The 20,380-nt window shown below is 35.3% G+C and overlaps 1 protein-coding gene across 2 annotated transcripts in view; it reads left to right on the plus strand.

The window, feature by feature from the left end:
* Positions 1 to 20,380, plus strand: part of TNPO3 (transportin 3) — an 81,017-nt gene that overhangs the window by 35,437 nt on the left and 25,200 nt on the right. For both annotated transcript variants that reach the window (XM_063098838.1, XM_063098839.1), the window contains exons 5-12: positions 4,837 to 4,980; positions 6,947 to 7,122; positions 7,652 to 7,790; positions 9,498 to 9,644; positions 11,650 to 11,757; positions 13,447 to 13,538; positions 15,470 to 15,609; positions 17,998 to 18,189. In XM_063098838.1, the coding sequence (XP_062954908.1) occupies positions 4,837 to 4,980; positions 6,947 to 7,122; positions 7,652 to 7,790; positions 9,498 to 9,644; positions 11,650 to 11,757; positions 13,447 to 13,538; positions 15,470 to 15,609; positions 17,998 to 18,189 (1,138 nt within the window). The remainder of the gene's footprint in view (positions 1 to 4,836; positions 4,981 to 6,946; positions 7,123 to 7,651; positions 7,791 to 9,497; positions 9,645 to 11,649; positions 11,758 to 13,446; positions 13,539 to 15,469; positions 15,610 to 17,997; positions 18,190 to 20,380) is intronic.

Raw genomic sequence — 20,380 nt, forward strand, 5'->3', positions numbered from 1 at the left:
TAGTTGTGGTAGGTTTTGAGGAAAATGGATATCCCCTTTCAAGGCATTATTTCAGGCAAGGTTGTCACAGGGCTTTCAAGCTGAGGAAGGCTAGTTTCCTCAGGCACTGGAGGGCAGGCTACTTCCACTGGTAAGGGAGGCTCTGAATGACTTGAGAGTTTAAGATTGTCCAACCAGATGTCTCCATTTCTTTATTGTTTCTTTGGGTTTCTTTGGGGGGCGGCTGGCCAATACTGGGATCTGAACCCTTGACCTTATTGTTATCAGCACCACACTTTCCCAAGTGAGCTAACTGGCCAGCCCAGATATTCCTATTTCAAGATCCAGAATCCCATTTTTTACCAATTTCCTAAATTTCATATGAGAAATTTGGTGAGACTGAATTCAACTGTTGTTTATAATTGAGCAAGCCACACAACTAAATTTTGTATATCTGTTTCAGCATTATCAGCCCCGTAGCTACAAAAAATAAGAGTTCCTCTTAGAGCTGTCATGGAAGCTGTCTGGTTCTCAGATGGTGACCAGAGCTGAGAGCTAATGGACCTGAACTTGTCATTTTCTTTTTGTAAGCACTCAAGTGAACTTAAAAGAATCCAGCCCACACCAGGGTCCTTTATGTTCCTGCCAGAGTAGTCAACTCAGCAGCCACTTGGGCTGAGTGCTTTACTTGGTACGTCATCACAATCAACCACAGGTGATACTTCGATTAATTGTGATGCAGTCTGAAAAATATATTCCCTGTGGTGCTTGATAACGTCTGATTCTGCCATGTAGTTTGTCATGTTACAGAACCCAGATTGAGATTAGTCCAATACTGCCAAGAAAAAATAGGCATTTGGCTATGAGACTAGGTACCAAAGGCTTCTTAAGACTTTTCCTATTCAGTTTCCCTCACACTCTTCTTTAATGGTTACATTCCATTCTGTTTCTTGATAGTACTATTCTTTTGTGGTCTATCCTAATGGACCCTTCCTAAACGTGTTTTGAACTTATAGTGGAACTGAGCTTGGCCTCTAATATTTTTCTCTATCCATTCTCTATTTTGCTCATCCAAGACATCAATTCTTATTTACACCTGCTGTATTTTTACTGGTGAGCTCTTCCGGACTTTGTGTGGCATTTATATTGCTGCTTTTGAGGCCCTACTTTAAAAGACATTTTAATTTTTTTATTTTATTATTATTATTTTTTTAAATTTTATTTTGTCGATATACATTGTGGCTGATTATTGCTCCCCATCACCAATACCTCCCTCCCTTCTCCCCCCCCCCACCAATGTCCTTTCTGTTTGCTTGTTGTATCAACTTCAAGTAATTGTGGTTGTTATATCTTCTTCCCCCCCCCCGTTTTGTGTGTGTGTGTGTGTTTGTGTGTGTGTGAATTTATATATTAATTTTTAGCTCCCACCAATAAGTGAGAACATGTGGTATTTCTCTTTCTGTGCCTGACTTGTTTCACTTAATATAATTCTCTCAAGGTCCATCCATGTTGTTGCAAATGGCAGTATTTCATTCGTTTTTATAGCTGAGTAGTATTCCATTGTGTAGATGTACCACATTTTCCATATCCACTCATCTGATGATGGGCATTTGGGCTGGTTCCAACTCTTGGCTATTGTAAAGAGTGCTGCTAAAAGACGTTTTTAAATAATATAGTTCTCCAAGAGGAACTGAAGATAGTTTTTAGTTCTAAAGCTTTATGGTTTGATACAATATTACAATTTCTTTCCTTCAAAGTAAACAGTTTTAGATTTATGGCTCCCCCACCCCCCGAATTCTGTCAGTAGTTAGAATGTGCAAGCCAGTCCTTCCATTTGTAAACATCATGTCTTATTAAAATTGAAATGTCATTCAGGAAGCATAAAGGCCAAGCAGTTGTGTAATGAGTTTACGTCAAGAGCTTCAAAGATTCAAGTCAGAGAGAGAGAGTGAGTGAGTGAGTAGCAGCTCTTAAAGAGAAATCTCTCAGGGGCTCCAATTCATATTAAGGGAACTTAGTTACTCCATACATTTGAGCATTTTAAAAATAACTGCCTACTATAGGAATTCTTCTCAGGTACATTCGTTAGTTCACTAAAATATATCAGTGTCATAGCCCTTTCTAAAAACTTTAGGTATTTTAGTGATCCCAGGCAAATACTGGGCATCTCTGAATATTTCGTCCCTGACTATAGGGAACAAAAGGCTTCAAAGTCTTTTTTTTTTATTTTATTTTATTTATTTATTTATTTATTTTAAATTTTTTTTTTTTTTTTTTTAAAGATGACCAGTAAGGGGATCTTAACCCTTGACTTGGTGTTGTCAGCACCATGCTCACCCAGTGAGCTAACCGGCCATCCCTATGTAGGATCCGAACCCGTGGCCTTGGTGTTATCAGCACCACACTCTCCCGAGTGAGCCACGGGCCGGCCCAAGGCTTCAAAGTCTTAAGATAAAAAAAGCAACTAACTAAAAGAACTTAATCTGAAGAGTAGAACCTAATGTCTTTGAACCATATTTGTGACATTTTCTCTTCTCATCCAGTGTGTTACCTCGTGATTTTTGGCAAGTACTTTCCTCTCTAAAGCAGCGGCTGTCACTCTTTTCTGCCATCCTTTCTTCCATAAATAATTGAGTGTTTACTATGTACCAGTGTGGTTTTAGACAGTGACACAGCTTTCAGAAGTCATTTATATTCTAGACATAAACTCATGGGTATACTCCTTGTTATATGGATAATTCTCCTGCAAGTTAGCTGTAACTCCACTCTTCTTCCACAAGTGTATATAATGCAACACAAACAAAATAAATGGAAATGAGTAGAAGTGAGTCTGCGTTAATTTAGTTTTTAAAAATAAACAATCAATTAGGTTATGATACTAGTTACTTACATATGTTAATATATTTTAAACTGACATGCTTAAAGCTAGTAAAATAATTGGTAATGTGTGATGGATGATTCTGTTTCCCTATGCTCTTAATATGTTTTGTTACCTTTTGGTAATATACTAATCACTATCAATATGTATAAGCGTATACATAGTTATTAGTATAATAATTATCTATGAAATTAGTAAGATTATTGCTGCAGTCAACCTACCTTTAGAGTTTTTGGAATATATTTGTTCTATATATACAAGCAAATAGAGAAATTTGGGAAGCGGCTGTAGTGCAGTGGTTAAGGTCATAGACTTTGAAGCCAGACTTCTTTTTTTTTTTTTTTTGACCGGTAAGGGGATCACAACCCTTGGCCTGGTGTCGCCCGCACTGCGCTCAGCCAGTGAGCGCACCGGCCATCCCTATATAGGATCCGAACCCACGGGGGGAGCGCTGCTGCACTTCCAGCGTCGCACTCTCCCGAGTGCTCCACAGGGTCGGCCCGAAGCCAGACTTCTTAAGTTTGAGTCCTGACTATGCTATTCACTTGCTGTGCCATATCGAGCAAGTTACATAACCTGCCTGCCTCTGTGTCCTCGTCTTTATAATGGAAATAATAGTATCTGTTTCATATTGTGTTGATTAAATGAGTTAGTATGTATAAGGCTCTTAAAACAGTACCTGACTCATAGTAAAGACTCAGTAAATGTTATGATGACTGGTCAACTTATTTATTAGTTGTACGCTTTTCTTCCCCTCCTGAAATGTAATGGCCAGGAAGAGAGCGAAAAATAAAAGGAGCCAGGTACATTTATATACTTGTACTTCTTTTCTATCTTCTTCCTTCTGCCTTTTTAATAAACGTTAGTTTAAAAAAAAAAAATTGTAGTTTTCCAAACCCAATATCTTAAATAGTGTTCTGTGGGAATGAAGTGGTTTATAGTCACATATTAACCCCTCACTTCATCTTTACAAGCAACCTAACACTTTTTGGAACACAGTAATGAAAACAATCATCTTCAGTATAGATAAAGTGATAGATGAAGCTTTGAACCAGAGGATTTTCCTATATAATTTATATCTACGTTGTAACTGCGAATATCAGAATCTTATTCTTTAGACTGTGGTTGCCATAAACTTACTCGATCATTTCTTTTTTTCTTCCTTTATTTCAATTCAATACAATTTGAACTAATTAATAAGCATGTAATAACTATTGCCTGGTACTGCAAACAGGGGGAGCATGGCCACCTGGAAGTACAAGTATCAGCCTTTAGATCTGGTTTGGTAATACATTATAGGATTCTATCTCCGCGCCCCCTTCCCTCCCCTTTAAAATTCTTTTAAAGAATTTTAAAACATTCTTTATCTAGAAAAAGTTGCATTATTCTTTACTTTGGAAAAAACATGCATCACAAAAACAGTCTACAAAGAGAAACAGTGGTGAGTCTTAGCCTGAATTCTATTTCGTCTCTTTTATAATGTCTTATTTATAGTAGTGTCACTTTCTGTGGAATGACATGTTTAGTAGAGTATTTGAGTGCCGAAGGTGAAACATCAGCTTTTCATGTAGGAATATGCAGTAGTATCCCTAACTTATTTCTATTCTATGAAAATCAGGCATATAGATGAGTAAATACTGCTTTCAAAAGAATTTTGTTGATGAGACCCATTTAATGCAGAAGTGGGAATTAAGAAACCTAGTAAGTTATTTCTGAAACATGTCTATCTTTGGGTAAGTCTGTAAACTCTCTGTACCTCAGTTTCCCCACTGAGAAAGTAGAGATAATAGTTCCTACTTATAGAGTTTTATTGGGGATTAAATGATTAATGATGTTTCGAACAGTGGTGCTTACAAAGCACTTTTAATTGTTAGCTGTTCTTATTGTTATCTTCACTGTCACACTTGTAAGGTGATTGTAATAATGGTTTAAATATGAAGATTGACATTATTTGTTGTAACTTTTTTTCTTCTATTCAGATGACCTGTGTAGAAAAAGCAGGAACAGATGAAAAAATGCTTATGAAGGTCTTTCGCTGTTTGGGAAGCTGGTTTAACTTGGGAGTTTTAGACAGTAACTTCATGGCTAACAATAAGTTACTAGCACTCCTTTTTGAGGTTTTGGTAAGTAAGGATTTCATTTATCAAAGTGTTTCTGCCATAGCCACTTTTAGTAACTAACCTTCTGGCATATAACAGTGTTTTCAGATTTCTGCACAGTGACCACAGGTATATAGTGAGAAAGCAGTAGTTTTACTTTTTGCTGCCAAGTACCAAATTAAAAGTATCAGTTTTAATACTCAGAGTAGATTGTAGTCATGCTTAAGAGGAAAGCAGTGCAGATAAATGCTTTACATATTAAAGTCCAAGTATCAAAAAACCATTGGTCTCTTTTTCCTTGTTTTAAAAGTATCAAATTATGTATTCCTAATAATAGTTATTGGACCTTCAAAATTACCATATGTAATTACTTGTACATCAAAAACAAAATACAGAACAGGAAGAATTAAAAATTATCCTTATTGCATCCAGAGACAAAGATAAAAAATATAGTCAAACATTGCTTAATGATGGAGACATGTTCTGAGAAATGCATTGTTAGGTGATTTCGTTATTGTGTGAACATCATAGAGTGTACTTACACAAATCTAGATGGTATAGCCTCTTATACACCTAGGCTGTATGGCATAGCTGATTGCTCCTAGGCTACAGACCTGTACAGCTTATCACCATACTGAGTACTGTAAGCAGTTATGACAAAATGGCAACTATTTGTGTGTCTAAACATATCTAAACATAGAAAAGGTAATGTCTTGTGCTATGTTGTTGTAATCACTTGTAAGAAAAGTGTTTGTAGAGTCAGGGTAAAATATTCTTGTTTTTACATCCATTCAGTGGTTCAAAATCATGCCACATCTTAGTTTGCTCCATGTTTGGACCACGACTTTCTTATAATTTTTTCCCACTATAGCTCTTTTAAAGAAATTGTTTTTTAAATATAATACTCAATATATTCAAAAGAATAAATTTGAACATTTACCTAATTTTTAAAACATTATACTGTGATGAATATCTTTGAACCTACCACTTAATCTTACAATAACCTCATGAATAACTTGCATCTGTGTGCTCTCCCAACCCTGCTTATGTAGCTTTTTGCCCCCTGGAGAGTCTAAATGTTTTTGTTTTTTTATTATTCAAGAAAGACTAATATACCTTCACTAAATTTATTCAACTTCTCAACTGTACTCTCTTAAATAGAAACCCTGGAGGCTTCCTCCTTGAAACTTCTGATCTGCTCTAATTTGTATCAGTTGTTCTTCAGATCTGCTCCCTAGCTGTCATCTTGGAACTTCCCTTTTCTATGCTTTCCAGGTTGGATTAACTATTTTCTGAACCTCTTTAAATAACTTCAGAAGAGATACAAGGAAAGTAAACTTGTAGTTTTTACATGCCCAAGAAATATTTTTATTTTGCTGTTATTCTTGATTGATGGCTTGGCTGGTACAGAGTTCTAGGTTTAGTATTAGTTTCCTTTGAAATTTCAAAGGCCTTGCTCTTTTCTAGCATGCATCATTGTTAATGAGAATTTGGAGAATTGTCTGATTTTTATTCCTTTATAAGTTACCTCCTTCTGTCTTCCCCAGAAGCTTTAAGAATCTCTTTAACTTTAGTGTTCTGAAATTTCACAGTGATGTCTTTAGGAATGGATCTTTCGTACTTGTTGAGCCTTTTCATATTAGGTAGTACTTGAATATCAGAGAAAAGAATGGAAAAGATTTCCACAGACTGAAATAGGGTAGGGAACACATGGCATTCCATTTGGAGGGCTGATATAAACAAAAACATAAAGATTAGAAATCATATGACCGTGGTTGGGGTATAAAAAGGCTGATTTGCTTGCCATATAGGGAAACAGTCAGAAATACGATGGGAAGATTGGTGTATGTTGTCTTGTGAAAGACCAAGACTACTAGTCTGTTAAACATTTAACATACATGGTCAGAAAGAGGCTATAATTATTTTCCTATTACTTGGGTTACATCTTAATGATCATACTTCTTGCTTCCCTATTCTTGCTACATCCCAGCAACAGGATAAGACCTCATCCAACCTACATGAAGCTGCTTCAGACTGTGTGTGCTCAGCTCTCTATGCCATTGAAAATGTGGAGACTAACTTGCCATTAGCCATGCAGCTTTTTCAGGGAGTCCTGACATTGGAGTCTGCCTATCATATGGCTGTGGCACGTGAAGATTTAGACAAGTGAGTAATTATTTAAGGGTGGAGTCCTGTGTTTATCTACAGCCTGGTGTTCTTTTATGTCACTTTTTATTATTCATTTATCATTTGTGATTCTCAGTGACTGTCTAAATATAAAAACAGTGCATCTTAAAGATGCTATACTAGTCTCATCTGAACCTAGAGTGGCAAATTGGATGCAGAGGGAATTATAGAACTACCAGTCATGGGAAGTTATTTTTTGCACTTATAAAGGGTAAGGCTCTAAGAATTAGGGACAAACTTTTAAACATCAAGTTGATTTAATAGGAATTTTTATTCACATGTTTTAGTAATTGAGAATTTGAACTGACTTAACGAGTCACTCGCTTATATGTGTAGAAGTGTATGATCTAAGTAAAGGTGTCTATCATGTAGATTATGATACAGTATACCAAATAATTAATAGATGTCCTTTAGGCTGAGGAACCTTTGATTTATTAACTGTGTCTGAGTATGTACATATAATATCCAAATTTTTGATTTGGTGCTTTCCTTCCTCTTTCTTCTACAGAGTTCTGAATTACTGCCGTATTTTCACTGAACTATGTGAAACTTTTCTTGAAAAAATTGTTTGTACTCCAGGCCAAGGTCTTGGGGACCTACGAACTCTGGAACTGCTTCTTATCTGTGCAGGACATCCTCAATATGAGGTAGTGTCTATATCAAGTTAAGGCCATTATTCTCCAAGTTGCATGTTGCATATTATCTCTATTTCTCTGCCTCATGCCTACCCTTTGCTTCTTGAGAAATTAGTCTTATTTTTAATTGATGTGGGAGTTTCCTCTGTACTGGATTTTTTTTTTTTTTGTATTTGAGTTTCTGCTTTGAATCATTTTCTATTTTCCTACCTGGTTAGGTGGGCTGACTATTGTAGGTACATCAAGGAATCCATTAGAAAGAAAGCCTATTACCTTTCCACTGAGCCCCCTCTCTAGCTCCACTTATTCTCTATATTTACATCTAAAAAACACACCAAATCCTAACTGTACCTCCACCTTGACACCCCAAATTTTTCTCCAAATGAGGGATGGGAATGGGAAAGAAATTGAAAGGACAAGTCTCCTTCATTCAGAAATCTTTAAGACACCTGCCTCTTTTAAGTTTGCTAGATTTAAAAAACAATCTCATTTATTTGGGAAGTTTTACTTTGTCTTTATAATACAAGAAGTGAGAAAGAAGTGTTCCCACATTGGGCATTATTTTAAGTAGCTGTATTTTGAATCCTTGATGGGAGATGGTAGGATCCCTCTTACTAAGCCTAGTTTTAGGCACAGTAAGTCCAGTGATTCTCGACCCTTTTTCTGTTATTACATAAAATGAGCACATGTAATGTATTAAAGCTACTTACTATTATTTAAACGCAAATGGTTCATATCTCACTTTTTTTTATCATGTTAAATAAATGTTGGTATTCTTTAAAAAAAAAAAGATGATGTTTATTTGTTTTTCTTAATCTCATGAGAATATCTAGATTTGGGTAAAACCCAAAACATTTTGGGGAGAAGTATGGCACTACACAATAATTATCACTCCTTTAAACAGTGCCATATGGAAGATAGGCTGTGAATAAAATGCCAGGCCTTTTCTCTTCTTCTCTCACACTCAAGAAAGTGGTCTAATAAAAGTGACATGAGGCTTGTTCAGTTATGTTCAGGGAATTACAAATGGTTTGCTTGGTAAGAAATGTTCTAATCTCAGAGACTTCCATTTCTGTATCTGTTGTTTAAATTGAGAATCCAGTATACTTTTGGAGGAATTATCTCAGGGCTAATCAGGGAACACAAAGCCAGTCACCCTAAATGCAGCTTTAGGCCTAATGTGGGAAGATAATTTAGGGGGATAGTAATAAATCTGCTAGAGAAAAGGTGGTTTCTTAACTGGTTCCACTCATATTATTTAAAAGTACAGATGATCCCCAACTTGTGATGGTGCGACTTAAGATTTTTTGACTTTTTGATGGTGTGAAAGCGATACGCACTCAGAAACTGTACTTTGAGTACCCATGCAACCATACAGTTTTTCACTTTCAGTATAGTAGTCAATAAAATATGAGATGTTAACACTTCAGTATAAAACAGGCTTTGTGTTAGATGATTTTGCCCAATGTTGGCTAACGTAAGTGTTCGGAACATGTTTAAACTAGGCTACAGTAAGCTATGATGTTTGGTAGGTTAGGTGTATTAAATGCATTTTTGACTGAGGATATTTTCAGCCTCTGATGGGTTTAATGGGAACTAACCCCATCTTAACTTGAAGAGCATCTTCTTTCCTTTATGTCCCTAGTAGTAATAAAATTGTTGTCTTATTCCATTCCTCTCCCATTCAAATAAATTCTCTTTTCTCTTTTTATCTAACAGGTAGTAGAAATTTCCTTTAACTTTTGGTACCGACTAGGGGAGCATTTATACAAAACTAACGATGAGGTTATTCATGGCATCTTCAAAGCTTACATTCAGAGGCTGCTTCATGCCTTGGCCCGGCACTGCCAGCTGGAACCAGACCATGTAAGTTCCCTCCTCTACTTCTTCAAATCTTAATTTCCTTCTCTTTTTATTGCTAATTTGAGAAGGAACTGAAAAGATAGAGAACAAAGCTAATGGAATCTGCAGGTTTTTTTACTCTACAGTTTATGCTGAAGAAATCAATACCAGTATAATGAAGAGTATTAGGCCTATGTAGAAGAAAATCACTCTTGCTGAGCCATTAATTCTTTGCCTAGGAATTTATCCTAAATAATTCTGCAGAAGAAACAATAGCTATTTTATGTATAAAGCATTATCTATAAAAGTAATAAATGGTAAGCCCATGTACAACAATAAAAGAAGAGTTACATAAATTATGATAATAATGACTTGATGGACCATTATGCAGCAATTAAAAATAATGACTATTGGAATAATGATAGTTGATATGCTAAGTGAATAAAATCATAATGTAAAATTTTATACTCTGTTTTTAATGGTATAAAATACTCCTGTGTAGTTAGATGGAAACTAACACAAAAGTGAAATATTTATGTGAGGATGTTGAAAATTACATATGATTTCTCCCCCCATATGTACACGTTTTTCTTTACAGTATTTATTAATAATTTTATAATTTAAGAAAACGTAGAAATAATCTATTTGCTTAGAAGAAAACATAATAGAAATTTTGTAAAATAGGCCATTGGAAAACTCTTTAACCTCCATGCTTTGCTTTTTGTCTCTTCAAATTTTGCAGTATTTATTTCATCCTTTTGGTTGGTTGATTTAATCCCTGTCCTTTAATATAGGACGGGAGTAAGTTTAATTGCTTACAATTAAATCTGACATGTTATTCTCTTAATCTTAATGTTAATATTGTGTTTGAGTCATGATATTTTGTATCTCCACAGAACTTTAGTGATGATCTAGTCTAGTGGTTTTCAAACCTTTTTTTTTTTTTTAAAACTGAGGAATTCTATATTCATCTACATTTTACTTGAAAGCCTGATATGTAAATAAAAGCAGGGCCGCTGCGGTTTAAATGGCTCTACTTGCTTGATCCCCTTCCTCCCTTTGCTAGTTCCGTGACACCATTTCCCCTTCAGGTAATTCCTTACACTTGTAAGTGTATGGTGCTTTATAATTTTATCCATGATCTCAACTGAGACAGCCATCATTTCCTCCTCATTCCTCATTCCTCAACCTTAATTTCTTTATCTTAAAGCAAGGAGGTTGAACTAGATCAGCAATTCTCAATAATGCTAAGGGCTTTTTTTCAGGTGTTTATGGTCCGCTATTCTTATACTTGCTTTTAACCATCTCACAATTGGTAGGATAGCCTTTTGTCACTTTTAGAAATCTGTTGTAATAGGAAGAATTTAAAAAGCATGGAATGTAAATGATCTCTAAATTTTTTAATGAAAATGTTAAAGTAATAGCAAAGGTGAAATAGTTTTATAGTGAACATCTATGTACCTACCACCTAAATTCTACCATTCATATTTTACTACACTTGTTTTATTATGTATCTGTTCACCTATATGAAATTCTCTTTAAAGTTTAAAATTGTATTTTCTGTGCAAAGTTTTTGTGATAGTGGTTGATTTTGGTTGATCTTGAACCATAAAGCTTCAGAGGCTTGTTCAGTACTGAAGTACCGACCTTCTGTAGATAGGCTTATAACTCTTAATTTGCCACTTCTTTCAGGTCACTTCTCACCCCCACCATGTCATATTTTTCTAACAAAAAAATAAGCTGTAGCTTGGAAATACAACACACACACACACACACGCACACACACACACACACATACACATACACACATGCAGAAGAGTTTCTTATAGTAAAGGTACAGGTTAGTTTGTGCTGACTTACTTGACAGTTTGGGGGAGCCTCTGTCTGTAGTAAATTTCCCCTGTGATTTAACTTTCATTCATTGGGACTTGACTGTTTAATGCCTTTTTCTTCTTTATTCTTGATTTTATAGAAGTCAATGGAAGCCTCAATGAGTTTAAAACAAATATTATCTGATTTGAAATTTCAGGAGGGTGTTCCTGAGGAGACTGATGACTTTGGGGAGTTTCGGATGAGGGTATCAGACCTGGTGAAGGACTTGATTTTCTTGATTGGGTCTATGGAGTGTTTTGCTCAGGTAAGCCCATCTGGAGATTCTTGCCAGTTTTACTGATCACCCATTTGTGTTCATTTCTGTTTCTTCTGTAAATGTTTCATCTTATTTCTTCAATCTCAGTGGCTAAGTAGGATAATAGATATACAGGTGCCTAGCACACTGCCTGGCATATAGTAGCTGTGTTTATTTAGTATCTTATAAGCCATTTGCAGTCTATAGATGGTTCAGTTATAGTTTATTCTATTACTCTTATTAAAGAGAGCTGTTCTACTTGTACAGCTGAAATGGAAGATCATAGGTAAACATTAAAGGTTACAGGATAATTAACAGGAAATTTGGACCTAACCAAGAAAAATAGGCAAAGTTTCCTGATTTAATAATTATGTACCAACTCCTGGCAACTCTTTTAGTTATTTGGCATTTCCTTTGTCCACACTTATAGTTAGATTCCTGTGCAGTTTCATCCCAGAGGTGACTATACTAGAGTAGAAGATTCATAGTCCTGTGGTTTTCCTGATAATCAGTGAGTAACACTTTACCTTATCAGGTTGTATCATCACCATTTTACATCACAACATTAGCGTAATTTCAGGTGGCTTTCATATTGCTGTGTCATGCTCTAATGAGCTCTGAAATACTAGTTTGGATGCTTTGTTGCAGCAATACTGAACTTATCTAGAAAAATATATATGTATATATTTTTTGGCAACTCAGCCATTTTGTGTATATTTGGGCATAATCTCACCTAGAAAGTGTTAATAAAATTATAACTATTTTTTATTAAGCAAAGTATGTTTTTTGACTACAAAGACGATTTGGGGATTCTTAGAAAGCAGATTCAGTGAGATCCCTGGATCAAAGGCAGATGACTTGCACTCAGACTATTTTAGTTCTTCTCTCACTGGTTCTGTGGCTTTGAGCAAGTCCCTTGATCTTATACAGACTTGACTTTACAAATTTATGTAAATTATCGGTGTTGTCCAACATGTGTTCTATGGAACACCAGTCCCATGAGATGTTCTTTGGCCAAAAAAAGAAAAACGTTATATCATCAGTTAAAATTGGGAAATGATTTAAATAGTGAATTAAAGGCTTTGTGAGGTTGTACAACAGGAGAGTTGTTTAATTTTATCTTGCCTAGCAGTGTCTGTTATTTGACAATAGAAATCTTATTTAGACTAAAACCTAGCCATGTTCCACAGATGGATATAATCTGAGAAATTCTGAACCAGAACATCTCTGAGTACTGTTATAGGTGCTTCTAAACAGCCGCTTTTTAGGAATTTAATCTGTGCTACTAGAATTGGTGCAGAAAAATAGTTAAAACAATAGAAAGGTAAAGCCAACATATAGAGAGGATTTACACTGTATCTTTGTTTTAAGTGTGTTGATGTGTTTATCCATTATCAGGATCAGGAAAAGACATTCATGTAATATATTTTGTTTTTCCCATGATACTCATTTTCTGGGGCAGGTGATAATCTTGATAAACTCTTGGGGATCTAAGTGGATGTATTTCAAATATTAAAATAGTAGTTACTTCTAGTTAGTGAGGATGTAAAAAATGAAAATTATGTTCTCACTCTGAGAGATAATTAGTTTTAGAGACAAGGAACCAGATTTATTTTAACTAACAGGATTTTTTTGTTTTGTTTGTTTTGGAATTCTCTTTCCCTTTAATGGATCCATAATCCACCTCTTCTTCTCTAGTTATATTCTACTCTGAAAGAAGGCAACCCACCCTGGGAGGTGACAGAAGCGGTTCTCTTTATCATGGCTGCTATAGCAAAGAGTGTTGATCCGTGAGTGTCTAAAAAGTCTTTTGCTGGGACTCTAAATATCAAGAGGAAGGAAAATTATACCATTTTTCTTTTATATGGTATATGCTTGGAAACTCTTAGAACTTACTGTTATAGTGGTCTTCTGACTTCTAGAGTCTAGTCCAGAATAGCCTGCATTGCTGTTACTATGTTTTTACCATATATTTTAGAGTTAAAATTATTTTACTCTTGATGCTAGGAATGGAATGCTGATTTATTTTTCAACTAACACTCCCTTGTGAAAGTTGGTATGATCAAGAATTTGTTAAACTAAATTGTTGGTACTTGCTTAAAAGCAATTGAATAGGCACTGATTTGGTTCTTCTGCTTGTGTGACCTCGGGTAAGTTATACTTACAAATATTTAATTAACATTGTTCTTTTTTCTGTCTTAGAGAATCATTTGTGAATTTCAGAGAGGCAAAGCATAGGCACTGTTTCACCTAAAAGAGTAGCAAAATCTATCTAAAGGGCACTTATTTTGATGATTGGCATTGAAAAATTTCTAATTATTTGAATTTTATTTCTAATCACTTAGCATAGAAACTCTGTTTATGACATGAATCCTTAAAGACTGAATTTACTTTGTGCCATGAGTTTATAAATTGATGTTAATATCTGTCAGCTTAACTTGAATTGTGATTAGATACTGCAGTCAAGCTTGCTGTTAAGGGCCTTAATTGGAGAAATGGTTAAGGCAAATATTTATAAGAAGTACAGTTCTTCTTTGTTAGCTGCCTTTCATGGCTGAGTCAGTGAACTCTTACATTGTTTCTAATCTAATAAATATTCAAGGAGATAGAGTAGGTTTATTTTTCTCTATTAATAAGTTGTGGTCCTTAACTGTATACCATACTGTTTGCTCTTAAACCTGTTTTGGTGTCTTTTGGAACTTCTGTGAAAGTCTGAAGATTATTGAAATCATTAATATTCTAACCGATATGTGTTGGTTTGAAAAAGGATGGGCAGTGTTCAGTAATTGGCTTACTATCCCTAGGAAACAAGACTTGAGAAAAGATTTGAATATATTTTGTTGTTGTTGTTGTTGTTCATCTGCATTTTAAGCCAACTGCATGATTACAATTTTTTAGTGCACATAAAGGACTTAATTGACCTAGTTTATCAGCAGGGGTGCTCTTGCTCTAATCCAGGATGTTATTTACATTTTATGTATCTTTTATTTCTGGATTAAATTCTTTCACTTTGGGGCATCCTCCACTTTGCTCAGAAGAACTTCAGCCAGTATACTTGAAGGGTGGGGGAGAGAGAAAAAAAGGGAAAGAATAAATTCATGGAGCTGTGGAAAGTGGTTAACTTTAATTTTCCTTCGTGTTCCAAATCAGGGCACCATAACCTGTTCTGCAGGTTGTTTTCTTGTTCTTCCCAGTTAGTGAGCTGGCCACTCATACTTTCCAGTTCTTAAAGTTTCCAATATCCAGCTATAAGAAATCTTTTGGACAATAACAACTAATAGAAAGTGGTCTGTGAGAACTATTCATACATTTAGCCATTCAGCAATATTTATTAAGTGCCCACTATGTGCCAGGCACTGTCCTAGGTGCTGCAGATATAGGAATAAATAAAAGATTCTTTAAAAGAAGACATTCATCTGCAGTAGATGTCTGCCTCTCCAATCTGAAGAGCCTCTATTTGACAGCATGATGGACACTTTACTGGCATTCAGAAGATTAAGGAGCAGTATGCTTCTCCTGAAACAATGATATCTTTCATATCTGTCTTTTCCCCTTTTTTGAGCATTTGAAAAACTGTCACACCTAGTGTTACGCACTTTTATCTGAATGGTTATTTAGAAAGAAGTCCTTTTAGCAATGCTAAATGTCACCGCAGCCTGTTATTTGGCCAGAACATAACATCTGAAATCAGTAACTGTGAATACTTGCCTTCTGTACTCAGGGAGAACAATCCAACACTTGTAGAGGTCCTGGAAGGAGTTGTCCGTCTCCCAGAGACTGTACATACAGCTGTGCGATACACCAGCATTGAATTGGTTGGAGAGATGAGTGAAGTGGTTGACCGAAATCCTCAGTTCCTTGGTACATGTGAACTCTCTTCTCTGCCACTGCCATTTCTCTTTTTCTGATTTCTTCTCTCTTTTGCTCTTGTTATCCTGCTTTCTCTTTTTCAACAGGTATAATGTTTATAGACAATGAGCAAATGTTATATTGTAAGTTATTGCTTAGTTGTTACAACATTTATAATCTGATCTGGGAGAAGAACTTTTGAAAGATTATATCTCTGGATAGGAAAATAGTTTGCTTCCAGTGCTCTGTTTAAGTATGAACATTTCTGTCTTTGTTAGTCTTTAGCATATCCTTGCGCTAGTAAGACTCTCCTTTGGTTCTAACCTAGAAGCTACTAATAGGTTAAAGTAAAGGAGAGGGGTTTTCATTATTAAATACATACTCCATTTAAAAACTTGGAATTATCATTTGAAATAAATAAGTACAAATTAAAATGCAGAGTGTTAAGTTATATAATCTCTGACTGCCCTTATTGACTTGAAAAAATAACTGAAGAGCATATTAATAAAACAGCTTTAGAATCGAAGACAAAGTTAGAAATCGTTTATTCCAACCCCTCATTTTGCAGATAAGGAAACTGAGACCCAAAGAGATTAAATAATTTATCCAGGATAATATAGTTGCATATCAGGCCCTAACATTCAATAAGGATACATTCTGAGAATTTTAAGAATTCCCAAATTTGTGACTAGTATTATATCATTAAGTTTGATGTGTTTCCTGCGCATATCTTCATTATCACCTTTTTACTTTTTGTACGTGATCTGTTTTTAGTGACCAGAAATGCTTGCTAAAAAGATTGAATGTTCCTTTTTCTTGTTACTATATACAGAGCATATGATAGACATGCTCACATCATAACTGAGCCACTTTCCAAGTTCAACATACCATTTCAAAATGTTTTCAAAAAGCTTATTTTCTAATTCTTAGATTTCTTCACTTCCATGATTTGCCTCAACATTTAACTTTCTTTTCTGAACCATTTTCTACAAAGATACAAAGTGGGTTTGGTTTTTTTCTGTTCATTTTAATTTAATATCCTTAGTTCATGTCCAGTAAGCAGCAAAGCTATGTTGAAGTGCAGACTCTTATTAAGCCTTATCATTCAGTACCAACCTTGCAGTCTCTCATTCAGTACCAACCTTGCAGTCTCTCATTTTGCCTCAACATTAGACAAATTGCTGTACATTCATACTCACCATATAGTCAAAACCACAAATATTCAATTTGAGAATCACAAAACTACAATATTAGAGTTGTTGGGCTAGGTTCTAGATTCTAGGTCTTCTGATTCCTAGGCTAAAGAGGCTTAAGTTTTCTTTTTTTTTTTGGTGTTTTTTTGGTGGGGGTAAGGAAGGTTTTGCTGGGTTGGTGCATTGGATTGGTCATTAGACTAGAAATGGAGGTAATGGTTTTAAATGGGCTTTTGATTCTTCCTTTCTTTCATGGTTTGTTACAAGGTCACTCTGAAGTACTCATAAATGCTCTTTAACTTTATATGGTTTTTCTCAGGATTTTTTCCGTAGAAAAACATTCTGTTTTTTATAAAGGAAGGTAAAAAGATAAGTAGAATTTCCTCTATAGAAATTCACCTTTAGGGCCGAGCCCGTGGCGCCCTTGGGAGAGTGCGGCGCTGGGAGCGTGGCAACGCTCCTGCCGCGGGTTCGGATCCTATATAGGAGTGGCCGGTGCACTCACTGGCTGAGTGCCGGTCACGAAAAAGACAAAAAAAAAAAAAAAAAAAAAGAAAGAAATTCACCTTTATAATCAACTTTCTTGGAACACTTACATTTGGTAAAATTAAAACAATGAATTGATTCATCTGGAAGTGCTAAAGATTCATCTACATGTTTTTAAGGCCTTTGTCACTAGAAAGAAGCAAGAGTAAAAGTTTCAGCTTTAGACAGTTATCATTGTCCTTATGAATGTAGGCTGTTTCCAAGTTGTTCATCTCTGGGTGTAATCGTAACTCTGATCTTTGTATTCTTTCTTATACTGCCATATTCTTAATACTTGGATGATCATATATTCTAAGTCAGTGGTTTTCAAACCGTGCCCTGGAATCCATAGGGTTGCAAGGAACTATTGACTGCCATGATAGAAGAAATGGAGGATGAAATAGATAGGGCTCAGGGCCTCCTGACACTGTCTCAGTGAGATCAGCTCCATTTTTGTTTTATATATAAGGGTACTTCAAAAAGTTCATGGAAAGATTCATATTCTCTTTTAGTTCTATTTTTCCATGAACTTTTTGAAGTACCTTCGTATTGGGGTTCTGAACTCATTTCATTTTTAAAGTTTCTTTTGCTTTTTAAAAAAAAAGTATGTAAATCTCTTCTTTAACAAAGTAGTTTTCCTTGAGTTTCAGATATGTGATCTCTACTTGGTTTTTCTCCTTAGATCCTGTGTTGGGCTATTTGATGAAAGGCCTGTGTGAAAAGCCCCTAGCTTCTGCTGCAGCCAAAGCCATTCATAACATTTGCTCTGTCTGCCGAGATCACATGGCTCAGCATTTTAATGGACTCCTGGAGATTGCCCGTTCCCTTGATTCCTTCATGTTGTCTCCAGAAGCTGCTGTGGGCTTGTTAAAAGGTATTAAATTCCTGTTAACTAGTAACAGTCTCCTCTAAGCCACTACTTGGAGTTACCTTATGTCAGTCATATCCCCGTTTTTAAGTTGCAATGTACTTAGTGATGGGGAAGGTAGCTTTTCCACTAGAGGGGAGGGTGTCGACTATTTGTACATGCATTCTTTTCTTAGGCTATTTTAAGGTTATATACCTAATTCATATTGCTTGCAGTATGTATAGCACAGACCTGGATTTTAGGTGGAGACAACACATTTGAACTAAACATAGTCACTTTTTAAGTTGGGGGAAGAATGAAAAGAGAGATCAAATAAGCATTGCCATACCAAAGAGGTAAGTGGAAGTTGAAAAGTAGTATGCATGGATCAGTTCTGTAAGTAGAAGTTAGAGGTCCTTGTCTTTTAGTAGTCTTTAACCATTATTGATCAGCTTACACTGAGTGAGTGCCTATCTAGAGGCAGGCAGTATGGTGATAAGTCTCAGACTAGTAGAAGAACTCGTGATATTAAGGCTAGGAAAAAAGACTTAGAACAGACTTTAAATATGATGGCTATTTTAAAATATTTGAAAGGTTATCTTATAAAAGAGGGATCATATTTATTTTGTGAATAATCATTTGTCAGCCATTTATAGGGAAGCATATACTGGCTCCTGGAAGGAAAACAACTAGACTTACTGAACACAGATAGGAATGTCCTGTGAGATGATGAAATCCTTATAGCTGGTAAATTAGAGGGGATTAGGTTATGTCAAATAAAAGATTAGATAATATGACCTGTGCAGTATCTTTTAAACCTCTTTGAGTGAGTATGTGAGTATATGGTCTTATGTGTGAAATAATTGTGTTCTTTCTCATTTGTATGACCAGGTTCCTTACCAGCTAGCATGACTATGCATTTTTTATGGCAGATTTTCTTTTTGTACCATGCATTTTGGTTGATTCCCTTTACAGATATAGATAATAAGGCATTGAATCAGAGTCAAATATTCTTTCTTGTCATTTTCCTGTGAAATTTAATCTTGATACGGAAGTGATGTCTAACCTGTAGTAGAATGTATCCTTCCCAGTTATCAGTGTATCTTCTAGAGGCAAAAAATGGTTTTTTAGTACCATCCTTTTCTGTAATAATGAATTAAAAGGAAAGTCATATTTAAGTTAGATCCCCATCCCCCCAGTTTTAAAGAAAAGTCTAACTCATCCATGACTTATAAACTGCCTGGAAAAAATCACTCAGTTTTTTAAACATATTTGAAGATTTAGGAATTAATTATTGTTCTGTTGAGTGGAATTTAGGAGATAAAAAAAAAATCAAGGGGTGAAAAAATCATAGTCCGGGGGTTTTGACATAGAAGGGACCTAGGCTAATATATAATCCTTTGGATTTGGGGGAGATGTTTCAATAGTTGGTGGGGATAGAGTGGAGATTGCAATGAAAGGGAGGCTGAATGGGAAGGGTCTGGGCTTTCTATCCCCACTTGAACTTAACTACCTCTCTTTTGAAAAAAAACTCAATTTATTGGAGCTCCAAGTTAAGATTTTACTGGGAGGGAGGGGAGAAGCTTTACAACTATTTAAATAAAAAAAAGAAAGAAAGAAAGGCAAATTTGACTGTTACTTTTCTGTTCAGCTCACTTATTTCACAGAAGAAGAATCTGAGGCCCAGAGAGAATGTCTCACTTAAGCTCACAGAGTATGTTATGGAAGAATGAGAATGAAATCTCTAATTACAGCTCATTCTTCCTAAAAGCATTGTGTTAGTATTTCTCAAACTCTTCTGATAATAAGAACTGCTTGAGGTACTTATCTAAAATAAAGGTGGCTCTTGATTCACTAAATCAGATTCTTGACTCACTAAATCAGATTCTCTGGGAAGTTTGAGAAACATTGCATGGTGATATATAAAAATAGTTTTGGCATTGGCTTTGTAAAGGAGATTTTAAGTCTTTGAAGAATTGGAAGGGGAAGCATATTTAAATATCTTTAAAGCAATTGACTATTGAGAGGAAATAATATTAACTTCAGTTGTAAATGTCAATGTGAAAGTCAATCTATAGTCTTCTAAGCCAAATAAAGAAAAACTAACTATAAATAACAAAATGTTATAATTTTAAAAACAGTGCTGATCTTTGTAATAAAATGGAACCAGTTAGCTTTTTCTATTTACCCATGTGATGTAAACCAATTGAGTTACCTC

This window comes from Cynocephalus volans, chromosome 6, assembly GCF_027409185.1.
Source record: "Cynocephalus volans isolate mCynVol1 chromosome 6, mCynVol1.pri, whole genome shotgun sequence".
In the NCBI taxonomy this organism is placed as follows: domain Eukaryota; kingdom Metazoa; phylum Chordata; class Mammalia; order Dermoptera; family Cynocephalidae; genus Cynocephalus; species Cynocephalus volans.